This window comes from Ictalurus punctatus, chromosome 26, assembly GCF_001660625.3.
Source record: "Ictalurus punctatus breed USDA103 chromosome 26, Coco_2.0, whole genome shotgun sequence".
NCBI lineage: Eukaryota > Metazoa > Chordata > Actinopteri > Siluriformes > Ictaluridae > Ictalurus > Ictalurus punctatus.
The window spans coordinates 7611362-7624766 of record NC_030441.2 but is presented as its reverse complement, the minus strand read 5'-3'; the positions used below and the strand labels follow the sequence as shown (position 1 = coordinate 7624766).

The 13405-nt window shown below is 40.6% G+C and overlaps 1 protein-coding gene across 3 annotated transcripts; it reads right to left on the bottom strand.

Annotated features, from left to right (window-relative positions):
• Nucleotides 1-1712: 1712 nt before the first annotated feature.
• On the bottom strand, nucleotides 1713-12183 carry LOC108259000 (uncharacterized). 3 transcript variants are annotated; one of them, XM_047151318.2, is made up of 11 exons: nucleotides 11939-12183; nucleotides 9204-9322; nucleotides 8956-9095; nucleotides 5351-5468; nucleotides 4678-5253; nucleotides 3968-4119; nucleotides 3750-3873; nucleotides 3018-3677; nucleotides 2777-2922; nucleotides 2534-2657; nucleotides 1713-2434 (listed from the first exon to the last, which is right to left on the bottom strand). In XM_047151318.2, exons 2-11 carry the CDS (start codon nucleotides 9289-9291, stop codon nucleotides 2046-2048), a joined length of 2517 nt encoding a protein of 838 aa, XP_047007274.1. In that variant the 5' UTR covers nucleotides 9292-9322; nucleotides 11939-12183; the 3' UTR covers nucleotides 1713-2045. The 3 variants fall into 3 exon arrangements, with proteins under 3 accessions (XP_047007274.1, XP_017313590.1, XP_017313589.1); XM_017458101.3 differs by lacking the exon at nucleotides 11939-12183 and adding an exon at nucleotides 9725-10021 and having other exon boundaries at nucleotides 3968-4116; XM_017458100.3 differs by lacking the exon at nucleotides 11939-12183 and adding an exon at nucleotides 9725-10014.
• Nucleotides 12184-13405: the final 1222 nt, after the last annotated feature.

The following is a 13405-nucleotide window of genomic DNA, read 5'->3' as shown; positions in this document are numbered from 1 at the left end:
AAACACGTCGCAAATATCAGTGTGGATATGTTTCATGGAGGGGGTTTTCCTTTAAATCGGTATAGTATGGATTTCAACGTGAAGTTTGAGTTGAGCTGCACTAGAAAGCCTATGAATCCATCTCCACGGTATCAACGCTGTGTGTATTCATCACCATCATCGTACAGTAAAGCTGCTCATGCCTAACTTCCGTTGTTAAGCTCCATTTGGCTGCAGCTGTTTTTGATCTCTTCTGAGTGGGGTTTAAATGTATGTTTACATATTCTTGTCGCTGAAAATGTGGTGCTTTACAGGCAGTAATGTGTCAGCTTTGCAGCTGTGGTTATGAAATGAAGTGCTCAGTTCCTACATCACTGCTGTGGGTGACCGTTGGCAATCATTGCCAAAAACAAAACGAGTTCTATAAGCTTTAATTTTTGTTGGTGTGTACTGTACTTATCATCAGCACTGATCACCAGAACATCATTTCAGATGATGCCATACATCTCGAGGGTCATATTTTGTTTTGTTGAAATGATCCTAGCTTGTAATAGTGTGCTAATGGAATAATTTCCTTCTCCAACGTGGTTTAAATACGCACACAGTTTTTGTGTTTTTTAGTCTGCAACAATATATTCAGGGTTACACTGGCATGGACTTTGCCAACATCAGTTTCTTCAACAATGGCCTTAAATCATTTCGATCTTCACGCCGTCCATCTCCGAGTGCAGTCACGGGTCTCGTATCGCCGTCGCTCTGTCCGAGAGCTTAAGATGTATTAATGGATATGTATTTCTAAAGTTGAAACAAATACTAGTTCATGCCAATATTTTTTAAAAAAAAATGTACTTTTAATTTGAAGCCTACGATATGTACGATCGTTTTATAACCGTTCTACACAAAGAGATGTATGGAAAGTCGCGACAAGTTATTTTGTTATTACTGTAACGTTGGGAATTGTGTGATACGATACAGATGATTCTGAATAAAAACGTTTTAAAACAAAAAGAAATTGTCTTAAGTTTGTTTGGGACAATCTACACAGATACTGTGTCCCAAAGAACAGTCGCTGAAGAAAAGGGCATGATTTAGGAGCACTGTTTAACCTGCTAGCTAAGAGCCTGCTAACTCATTAGTAATCACTCCTTTCAAGTCACTCAATTCTCCATCACTGAACACTTCATAACTTCAGTTCCATACAAGGTTGCCATTCGGTTTTTTTTTTTTTTTCAAGCACACAAACACACCTATGGAAGTGTAATAGTGCCACATGTCCTCGAAGCGTAATGGCATGTTGAATTACATAAATTGAATAAAAGCGCATCGCAACAACAATACTTGAAATTTTTTTGAGGTTGAAAAATGAACGTGTTGAAATATTACCCGACTTCTAATGAAGCTGATGTTTTAACAACTGAATATTTCGGAGCTGTATTTCAGGAAGGTGAATACGGGTGCATTGTATTTTGAATGCTCAAAATATCAAAATATACAAACCCAATGAATCGCAGAGGAAACTAATTCAAGTATTGACATTGCTGTGTTTTTTTTTTTTTCTTCTTCGATTTGTGTCAAATTGCTGGTCAGAAAAATCCAAGGATTGTTATTGCGGTATGTTTTTATTCGATTTATGTAATTCAACATGCCATTTTGCCTTGAGGACATTTTGGCACTATTATACTTCCAAACACACCAAAGTTTGCTCAGCTACTGGGAAATAACGGACACGCTCATTCTGTCTGTAGAGTGTTTAAGCTGTAAAAACGAACAAATTACACAACTCGATAGCTTCCACCAGCAAGTAAATACAGGGAGTGTTTTTCCGTGGGCGCTAAGGCACGTAGCAGACGGTGTCACACACTGCCCCATAGGCTGCTGGAGTCGCTCTTTATAAGGTAACTCTCAAGGCATGCGCAGTTTCATCAGACGTGATGGAGTACGTGGAATGCTTCAGTTTTCACAGCAAGTCCACTTCACATTACCGTCAGCAGAGGGCGCTTAAATTCCAAAATGTCTTTGTGTTAACATTCTTCACCGGCTTATTCTTGTCCTCCTTTTTTTTGTCTTTACGAAGACTTATACGTGGCACTATAAATCCTTATTTCTTCCAGCTCTGCTAGTAGTGTGGTATGGAAAGTGTTCTCGAAGTTTTCTAAGAAAGTCAGGTCAGATGGGTATCGTATCTTATTGGCCCAGATGAGAGTTGTGCCACGTTGACAGAAATGATGCATGGTGGCTAGAAGCTCATCTAGGAAGGTATGATGGTAAACCACATCAGCTGCCAACACATAGTCATAGTGGTGTAAGGAGCGAGGGAAGGTTTTCTCTAACTCGTAACCCCAGGACAATTCTTTCACTTCGGGTTCATGTCTGCGCAGCCACCTGGTATTCCGATTGAGGTTATACCTCAGATTACTCAAGATTTCTGGCAGATCAGTGGCTGTTAATTTGGCACCTACAGACACAATTTAACGCCATCAAACACAATCAGATGTATTCATTTGTTTCATTCATGAATAAACGTATACAACTGTACAAGCAAAGTAAGACCTACCGAGCAAAGTTATGACAATTGAGAGTAGCCCGGTCCCTGCTCCAATCTCCAGAACTGTTTTATCAAGCAGATTCATTTGCTGCCTCCCATCTGGTGTTTCCAGGAATTTACAGAGCGCAATCGCCTGCAAAAATGACACGACGGTCCTAAATCACTATGAGATTGAGGAATCGGAATAAGTAAATAGTAACTAAGTTGATCGTTACGTCGTTCAGCCGTCCATCGTTCTCAATCGACACTCACCGCAGGCCAAATCATGGCACCGTAAGAATCGAATGACTCCTCTATGATGATTTTGTGTCCCATGAAGTAGTGAATCTCTTTACCAGGTAAGTAGGAAAGCTTGGATTCCCAAATCCTCTGACAAGATAACTGTTCCTGTGATTCGTCTGAGGACGGAGCCAAAAATCAATCAATCGATCGATAGATAAACCTAGCGTAACAAATTGACGTAAATCTTTAATACTGGTCTACTGTATATTACCTGTAGAGGATGATTCGGATTCACTGTGAACCTGCGACTCTTCCCATTTCCCAGATCTTCCATACTCCCGGTCATTTTCTCCAGTATATTCTTCTTGCTCATCCTCCGCTTTCTGTTGATGTATAACAACCTCATTTTTGTTGATATCTACCTGTCTGTCTTTGCAGTTTTGTGTCTCTTCTCGTGCTGAACTCTCTTCCTCGGTATAGTCCCATGCCGTCTGACGCTCTTCCGTCTCTTCTTCTCTGCTCATTGTCTTCGTCAGATCATCTTTGTTGTCTGTAGCTCTGTGAGTTGCTAAGTAAATCCTCACCCCATCCAGCTCTGCTAGCATGGTGGTATGGAAAGCTTTATTGAAGTCCTCAATGAAGACCCGGTCAGATGGGCAACACACTTTAATGGCCCAGATCAGATTTGTGCCCGGTTGGCAGAAATGTCTCATGGTAACCAATCGGTCAGCGAAGCAGTCGTGGTGGTAGCGCGCCTCAGCTGCCAGCACGTAATCATACTGACACTTGGAATGAGGGAAGTTTCGCTCGAAGTCACAGGTTAGCGCTATCACTTGTGGTTCGTGCCTTTGACGACCTCTCGTATTCTTATGCAAGTTACTTCTTAGATTCTCCAAGCTCTCCGGGTGGTCCGTAGCTGTTACTCTGGCACCTACAAGCCAGATTTATTACTTGGTACTGATTCGTGATAATGTTCTTATCAAACTTATATTGTGAAACCTACCCAACAATGTAGCTACTGTTGACAGCAATCCAGTGTCTGCACACAGCTCTAGTACAGTTCGGTCGAGGAGAACGATCTGCTCTTGACCTGCTGGTGTTTCTAGGAATTTGCATAAAGCCACCGCCTGGACAAGAAAGTGCAACACAAAAGATCTGAGCTTTCGTCAGTGAGTTAGCTTTCACATACGATGACTTTATGTGATTATGGAGACTGCTTACCGCCGGACACGTGATCTCACCGGTGGGTATTTCAATGCAGATTTTGTAGCCAAAAAAGTCGTAAATATCTTTTACTAGTTTATCGTCTGTGCCGGGTGTACAGGATCTCTGGAAGACCAGTCGGTCATTCCTCTCGGAGTCATGTGATCCTGCTAAAAATATACAACATTAGGTGTTTGGAAAGATCATGGTCAGTAAGAACTTAAAATACAGTCTTGGACAAAAAGGTCCACGGAGAGACTACGAAGCAGTACCTTCAAGATTCCGCGTTGGCAGAGATTAACGCGAAATCGAGAAAACTCCGCACCACTCGTACGAGCTTACGATTTTTCAAAATTATCGCAGATTTTCCGCAGATTTGGGCCAAGACATCACAACACGCATGCAATCGAAGCCCTCTACGATTCAGGTGCTTCGAACATGAGTACAGCTAAAAGGTCTCATTTCCCAACAAACATGACTGCCGAAGACAATTTCGTCCAACGGAAATTTTGCCAATTCAAGTAGATTTCCTTAAAAAAAAAAAAAGCTCAAAAAAGTGCTGCAAAATCGAGCGTTTTTGGACGCAACAGTCACAAAAAAACTGAGTGGAATCCTGTACGGACTGAAGAAGGGACCTTTTTTGCAACGATCATGTTGTAAGCAGATTTTGTCAGTGTCTGATATCTGGAGAGACACAGCAGAGTTCGGAATGGCCTTCAGATATTTACCTTCTTTGTACTTGACTCCTGTTCCATTGACATTCCTTTGCTTTGTATCTCTGTCTAATTCCTCCAGTTCATCCACGTTAGCATATTGACCTTGCTTCTTGCTGATCTCTCCAGAGTCGCACTCTTCCGACTCCTTTTCCTGCTTCACCGCATCCTCTAACAGCAGCACTGGAAAATGAGTTTCTACCTCAGCATCTTTCGTGGTTGCAGAGTAAATTTTTATCTCACCCAGATCTGCAAGTATCGTGGTGTTAAAAGTCTTCGTAAAGTTCTCCGTAAACACCAGATCAGACGCAAAGCGGATCTTATTGGCCCAGATCAGGGTTGTGCCTGGTTGGCAGAAATGGCGCATGGTTGCTAACAGCTCATCTAAGAAGTCATGATGATAGACCACATCTGCGGCCAAAACGTAGTCATATCGATAAACATTCCGAGGAAAGGTTTCTTCCAGGTCGTAACCCCATGACAGCGCTGCCACCTGTGGTGTATATCTGCAGTGCCCCCGTGTGGTTCTGCGCAAGTTAAATCGCAGGTTTCCCAGGACGTCAGGAAGGTCACTAGCAGTTACCCAAGCACCTGTAGAACACGTAACATTATCATGGTTTGAAGCACGCAAACGTTTATGCCAAATCATATTCATATATTGAATCTGTATGCAAAGGATATAACTGACCCAATAGGCTGGCCACAATGGATACCAAGCCAGTTCCTGCTCCAAGCTCCAAGACTGCTTTGTCTTGCAGATTAATCGTTCTTCGATTAGAATCCAGATACTCACAAAGTGCGAGTCCCTACTTGTTTGAAAAGAATTAGAAGGAAGTATTATTCAAATATCGCAGTGGTATTCAGTCACAGGACTCGGGAACGTTAACATGTGACTGGACTGCACAGGCTAACACTTACAGTGGTGGAAATAAGTATTTTCAGTAAATACATTTCCAATGATGTTATTCACATGAATTTTTTTTTTACCAGACATCAGTATTAACTCCAGAAATCTTTAAAATATAAAGAATTCACAATGTTAAATTCCATAAATAACCTTGCCTTGGAGAACTGCTTTTTCTTAACGTGTTCAATACTTTTTTCCCGTGTCACTCCACTTTATTTCACATAACATTATTTATGGATTTTAACGTTGTGAATTCTTTATATTTTAAAGATTTCTGGAGTTAATACTGATGTCTGGTGAAAATTTCACGTGAATAACATCATTGGAAATTATATTTACTGACGAAACGTTGACGTGTTCAATACTTATTTCCCCCCACTGTATAATAAACTAGTGCGGTTTGGATTTTTTTCCTTTCCTGACCTATAATAATCTACAATTTCAAACATATCTTGTGATTAAAAATATTGCCACAGTGGATCTTAACTGTTGCTTCAGTTTTTGCATTTCGTTGACATTTTCCCAGCGCAGCTTCTGAGCCTTGTTCGTTTTCCAGACAAGGTAACTCACGACGCATATGCACGCCACAGACGGGTAACCAATTACGTTTAATATAAAAAGACGGTTGCACACATGTAAAATCACTTCCATTAGCCAACAGATAGACTGTTGTTGTTGACGGGTACAAATGAGGTGGGTGATATAAAAATAAATGAGAGATTAAATGCCATTAGCACGAGTAGGACCATAAAAAGTTTCACATGTCTGAAAAAGTTGAGTATTTGCCAGGATTTGGACCCATGGGCATACTGACAAAAACACAATGAGAATAACGAAGAATGAGAGAGAGAGGAATGTTGTAAAGATCAGTTTTAGAATTGCACAATTTATTCGATTCTGGTTCTGGTCAAGTATAAAAAAAAAATCAACTGTTTCATAGCAACAAAGTTGTTTTGAAATTGTTGGAAGAAGTGAGCTGTTACCGAGAGCAGCTCACAAAATGCAGTGTCTGGACTCTATCAAGCATCATTAGAACTGGCGTTGTGTGTTGTTGCCAGATGAAACCAAAATAACTTTTTGGTCATCAGGATGTTTGGCATCAAACGGGGACCGTACATGGTGCCCTCCACTAATATTGGCACCCTTGGTAAATTTGAGCAAAGAGCTGTGAAAAATTGTCTTTATTGTTTAACCTTTTGACCTCTTTTTCAAAACATTCACTCAGTTCTCATGGATATCAAACAATATAAACACAGGTTTATAAATAAATAAAAAAAATTGTGAAATATAGGTGTGCAACAGTTATTGGCACCTCTATGTATTCATATGAGAAAAATAATATATATTTGAAGTATATTTCCATTGATTATTTTATTTTGTAAATACACCTCGGTGACAGGGGTATAAATATGAGGGAAGACATAGGGGAAATTCCCTTTAGTCATTCATCACATGTGTTATGAAATGTTATGAATCGACCTGGAATTGGACGTGTGTCTATATCGTCTCAACGCACTGTGAAGAGGACGGTTCGAGTGGATAAAAAATCTCCAAGTATCACAGCTGGAGATCTGCAGAAGTTAGTTGTGTCTTGGGGTCAGAAAGTCTCCAAAACTACAATCTGAAGTCACCGACATCACCACAAGCTGTTTGGAAGGGTTTCAAGAAAAAAGCCTCCACTCTCATCCAGAAACAAACTCGAGCGTCTTCAGTGTGCAGACACTACTGGAACTTCAAATGGGATCGGGTTCTACGGTCAGATGAAACCGAAATAGAGCTTTTTGGTAATAAACACAGAGGTGGTTTTGTCACACACAGAGAGGGAGCCATATGGAAAAGTTCCTCATGCCCACGGTTAAATATGATGACGGCTCTTTAATGTTTTGGGCTGTTCTTCTGCCAGAGGACCTGGACATTTTGTTAGGATACATGGCAGCATGGACTCAAATATCAACAGATATTAAATGAAAACCTGACTGTCTCTGCCAGAAAACTTCAAATGGGCCGTGGTTGGATCTTCCAGCAGGACAATGATCCAAATTACACATCAAAATCAACACAAAAATGATTTACTGACCACAAAATCAAGCTCCTGCCATGAACATCCCAGTCCCCTGACCTGAACCCCATAGAAAACCTGTGGGGTGAACTGAAGAGGAGAGTCCACCAGTGTGGACCTCGAAATGTGAAGGATCTGGAGAGATTCTGTATGGAGGAACGCTCTCAGATCCCTCGCCATGTATTCTCCAACCTCATCAGGCGTTATAGGAGAAGACTCAGAGCTGTTATCTTGGTAAAGGGAAGTAGTACAAAGTAATGACTTAAAGGGTGCCAATAATTGTTGCACACCTATATTTAACAAAGTTTTTTTTTATATATATATAAACCTATGTTGTGTTTGCAATTGTTTGATATCTTTGACAGTATTTCATCTTTGAGTATTTTTGTGAATTTTTTGTACAGAAGATCAAAAGGTTAAACAAATAAAGACAATTTTTCACAGCCTTCTTTGCTCATATTAACGAAGGGTGCCAATATTAGTGGAGGACACCGTACAAGGAAAATCACCTGATACCCTAGTGTATAATGAAAGTGGATCAGTGATGCGTTAGGGCTGTTTTCTGGCTGGTGGTTCAGGGGCTCTTGTGAAGATTGATCATGAATTCTGCTGAGTACTAGGATCTTTCAGCCCAAGACCTTGTTGCCTCTGCCAGGAGGTTAAGCACTTTCGACCAGATGATGAGCCAAATATACTTCCAGACCAACGCAGAAATGGATAAATAAACATAAAATCTCAGGGCACAAGGCGGGGGACACCCTGGACATCCAACCCAACACAGGGCACACACACACACACATTCAAACATTATGGACAATTTAGCGATGCCGATTAGCCTGCAACGCATGTCTTTGGGCAGGGGGAAGAAAACCGGAGTACCTGGAGGAAACCACCAAAGCTCGGGAAGAACATGCAAGCTCCGTGCACACAGGGTGGAGGTGGGAATCGAACCTCCAACCCTGGAGATTCGAGGAAAAATGTGCTAACCACTAAGCCACCGTGCCCCCGGAAACACAAAAGCAGTATTATGCGATGACCATCTCAATCTCTGGAGCTGAATTCTACTGAACAAACCTATGAAGGAGCTTAAAAGATTCTGCATGAATGACCAAGTGTCTCCAACCTTGTGAAACCTTACAGGAGGAGACTCAGTACTAATTATTCTCTCCAGCGTACAAAAGAAGCACTAGTTTTTGTGTTTTGGAAATAAAAACATGTTTAAATAAAACAATATATAAACACTATCCCTGTAGGGCTGAGCTCAAAATATCAAAACGTTCTAGAGGGTATTGAATTTTGTGTATTAAAAGCGACAGTGATGTCTCACCGCGGGCCAGATGACGGCGCCATAAGAATCAAGAGACTCGTAGATCCTGATTTCATGTCCGGCGTAGTAATGAATCTCCTTGCTAACGTTGAAGTAGATGGTTGGCACCCAGGCTTTCTGACACGCCACACCGCTGAGGTCTGACCCATGAGGCAAGAATAGCAAAATGCACTAAAGCATTTTTTTTTTTCAAACAGTTCTACTCCTCGAAGCATATTTAATTCCATTACAAGTTCAAATTTACTAACCGTCTTCCTTTCTTTTTTCCGCTTCTGTTTCCTCCTCTGTTTCCCTGCCCACTTCTTCGTCTGTACGCTCGGCTGTGATTCTCTCCATGACTACAGCTTTGCACTGCTAGAATGTAATACTGAATTAAGAAAAAGAAACATTATTCACCGCATGCTTTAAATGACTGTAAATTTACTGGCTGAAATGTGGCATTTGGTTCATCGCTGATCACTGATATGAGTATGAATATAAATAAAACGTCCAAGGAATGTTTAAACCTGGCCGATGGTTATGATGCGTGCGAGTTCAACTTATTACAATCTACAAATATTTGATATGTAAATTTGAATTTTGAAGCCATAAATGTTTAAACCACACTGTACAATGCGTCCTGTTTGTGAAAAACACACAAAACTCATCATGTAAAGCACTAACGTACTGCATTAAAACCCCTAAACTCTCGAGCAGAAACTGATAGACGTAAATGATACCGACAGGTCAATCCATCGTGTACAGGAGACGTAATCCACGCCACACATACCTTCAGTCAGCAGATTCCCAGACGTCTTCAGGTAATCGTGTCCTAACTGCATTATCAGGCTTCAGCCAGACAGAATTATAGAGGTCCAGCATCACAGCAGACACTCCCAACATTACACGGTGCCCAGATTAAATTTAGAAATAGATACATGAAACAGGCGCTCGCACAAAGATCCACACAAATGGGAGAGATTTCAAAAAACAGGAGGGGAGGTGGTTCTATTTATGGAAAGTGTTGACTGATATGATCATCATCAGTGCTTGATGAAGTGTGATGGTATGATCAGTTATCTTTTGACATGAGATGTAGATGTAAAGATTAATACAACGTGGATTAAATAGCGGGTGTGATATAACACAAGCAAGCACAGTTGCAATCAAAATGATTCAACCCCCAGTGCAATTCGGGTTTATTGTCAAAATGTACAGACTTTCAGCTGTTTGCAATGAACAGATCGAACAGAGGCAATTGAAAGAGTTCGACACGACGAATGCTTCAAGCGGTTTCCCCGAATTCAACTGAAAATGCAACTTATAATGATCTCTCCAGTCTTAAAATGATTCAACCCCCTGAATAGAATCCCCCACAACAGCAAAACATGCAAAACAGGTGTCGTCTCAAGCACACCTGATGCAACTAATCAAGGGCTTCATTAGTTGAAGCAGGTGTGCTTGAGCTGGAGCACATGAAATACCTGAAATGGCCAGGGGTAGAAAATGTATGAAATACCTGGACGGGGCAGAAAAAGGACGCCATCAACGGCTGCAAGCAGAATTCTGAGAAGGCAGGTTGTGAAAAACCCTCGAGTGACTGCAGAAGACCTGCAGCGAGACTTGGTGGTAACTGACACTGAGGTTTCAGTGAGCACAGTAAGGCGTGTACTAAATGCAGAAGGTTTCCAAGCCAGAACTCCAAGACGTACCGCACTACTGACCCAAAAGCACAAGAAAAGTCGGATCAAAATCATATAAATAAGCCACAGAAGTTTTGGGATTCTGTTCAGTGGAGCGATGAAACAAAACATTTCTGCAGGAAGAAGAATGAAGAGAGAACACACTGTCCACAGTCGAGCATGGTGGAGGATCGGTGATGCTCTGGGGCTGCTCTGCATCCTCTGGCACTGGAAACCTGCAGCGTGTGGAAGGCGAGATGCATTCATTGAAGTATCAGGAAATCCCAGGAGAAAACATCGTGCCGTCTGTGAGGAAGCTGAAGCTTGGGTTTCACTGGACCTTCCAACAGAACAATGATCCCAAACATACCTCAAATTCCACCAAGGCTTTGTTGCAGAAGTCGTCCAGGAAGATTCTACAGGGTCATCACAGTCAGCTGACTTGAACCCCATCGAAAATCTCTGGTGGGATTTGAACGCAAACCCAAGAATATTACCGAACCGGAGGCCGTTGCTCATGAGGAACGGGATGAGATTCCTCAGGAAGCTGGTGTCTGGTTATGCATCTCGTTTGCAGCAGGTCATAACAGCAAAAGGATGATCTAAGTAGTAAAGATGCTTGTCATGAAGGGGTTGAATAATATTGAGACTGGAGAGATCATTATAAGTTGGATTTTCAGTTGAATTCGGGGAAACCGCTTGAAGCGTTCGTTGTGTTGAACTATTTCATTCGCTTTAGTTCGATCTGTTCTTTACAAACAGCTGAAAGTCTGTACATTTTGACAATAAACCTGATTTTCAATGGGGGGGTTGAATCATTTTGATTGCAACGTTATGTAAAAAAAAATTAAATAAATAAAAATCAAAATCCAGGTATTTCTATTACAATATTCATTGTGTATAATGTGTCTTGGCATGAAAAAAAGTTTCTTTGCAATTGCATGTTGAACTCCTCGAATAACAGTTTCATGTAAAGAAAATGTACATCTTTTATGTTACATCTCCTTCTATTTTGTCAGCAGTCATAAATTTGACATCGTTCCAACTAACAGTGATCAGTTTTTGATCATTATGGTTTCACAGGGTGTTCACTTTTTTGGGTTTTCTGGAGAAAGTTTAAACACGACGTTTATAACTGAAGGAACGGTAACTTCCTAATGTTGACATAATGTTATTGTTTGGTTTAACTCGGAATGTTGTGAGGAAAACATGCCAAAACTTGAAGATTGAAGTGAAGAAAGCCAACAGTTATTATAACATTGCGGGAACATTACGGATGGAACGTCATAGCTGAACTTTCTGAGAACCTACTGAATACTTACTGAATGCTTGAACAGCACTGTAGGCAGTGATTTACGTTTGTCCATCCAGCATCTGGTCCATTCAGTAATCACGTCGTTTATTCTCCGTGCTGTGTGTTTTGATATCCGTGTAATGCACAATTGTTATTTTCACACTTAATGGATTGTGCAGATGGGAAACCCGATATGACAGATGTTGCGTCCATTCAGAGAGTTGGGAAATCTTCGGTAACCCTGACCCTCAATAACCCTCGCCATCTAAATTCTCTCTGCATCTTCTCCTGTTTCCCTCATCACCAAAAAAAACCCAACCCTCCCAAGGCTGGCAGCCATTTTAACTCTCCAACCTATTAGGGATGGACGTGAGCAGGGTTCAGAGTAGATCCGTTTGCATTAGATAAACGGTTTCGAACAGATGATACCGTGTCTGTATAGTTTGTAAACCAAGAGGCTAATTCTAAAATTCTTTTCTTAGAAACACATCCATCCTATGTGCTGTACGTGAGTCGGGGCATGTTTACGCCTACACGTAACACGACCGGCAGGATCTTGTGACGTGCATTACATTACAGCTCCTTAATAAATCACAGCTCTGAACGTAATGATCTCCACCTAATGTAAATCGCCAGGGTGAAACTGTTCAAAAGAATCTGCCACTGAAATCTCCTGAGTCGGAGATCTGGGAAATGAATTAACAATTTATCCGGAATAAATATAGTTGAAGTTAGGCTTGATCTGTTTAAATAGATCGAGGAAAGACCTGAAAGGACACATTGATCAACACCGACAAACAAAACAAGCTGAAAGATATAAGGTGTGTGTGTGTGTGTGTGTGTGTGTGTGTATAGATATGACTGGAATGTGAGTTCACCTAATGCAAGGTCTTTATCTCTCACAGAAATGATAGGGTCCAGGAATACATTTATTTGACGTGAAGTTTACTGTAGAATTATATATACAGAAATGAATTCAATACAAAAGGTTTAAAAATGCCGTCAATTGCAAGATGAACTTTATTTGTAAAAAATAAAAATAAAATAAAAAGTGTCATTAAGAAATATATATAAATATTAAAATACTGATATAATCCATTATAAAAGATATCCACTTGTCATGTCGGGTGAGAGATTGCGTGATGTGTTTTTCTTTTCCGGTTCTGATTCTGATACTGAAACTGAAATATTGAAATCCTTTTTCAAAACTATCAACTTTAAAATGATATTTTTCAAGCACTGAAGGAAGAACAATGACTTGCACAAAACCCAGCTAGCACACAAAAATGACTTACATTGGTAATATAATACATATAATATAGTACAATTAAATATAAACGTAATATAAATCAGTCCGGTTCTTTTTTCTCCGATACTGACCCGATACTGGGTATTAGATCGGTGCCATATGTAGTTCACAAACAGTGAAATGATTTTTTCTGTGCAAGAAGAAGTCCCGGAAATAAATGGTTTAGAATAGATTATGTTTGTAGCA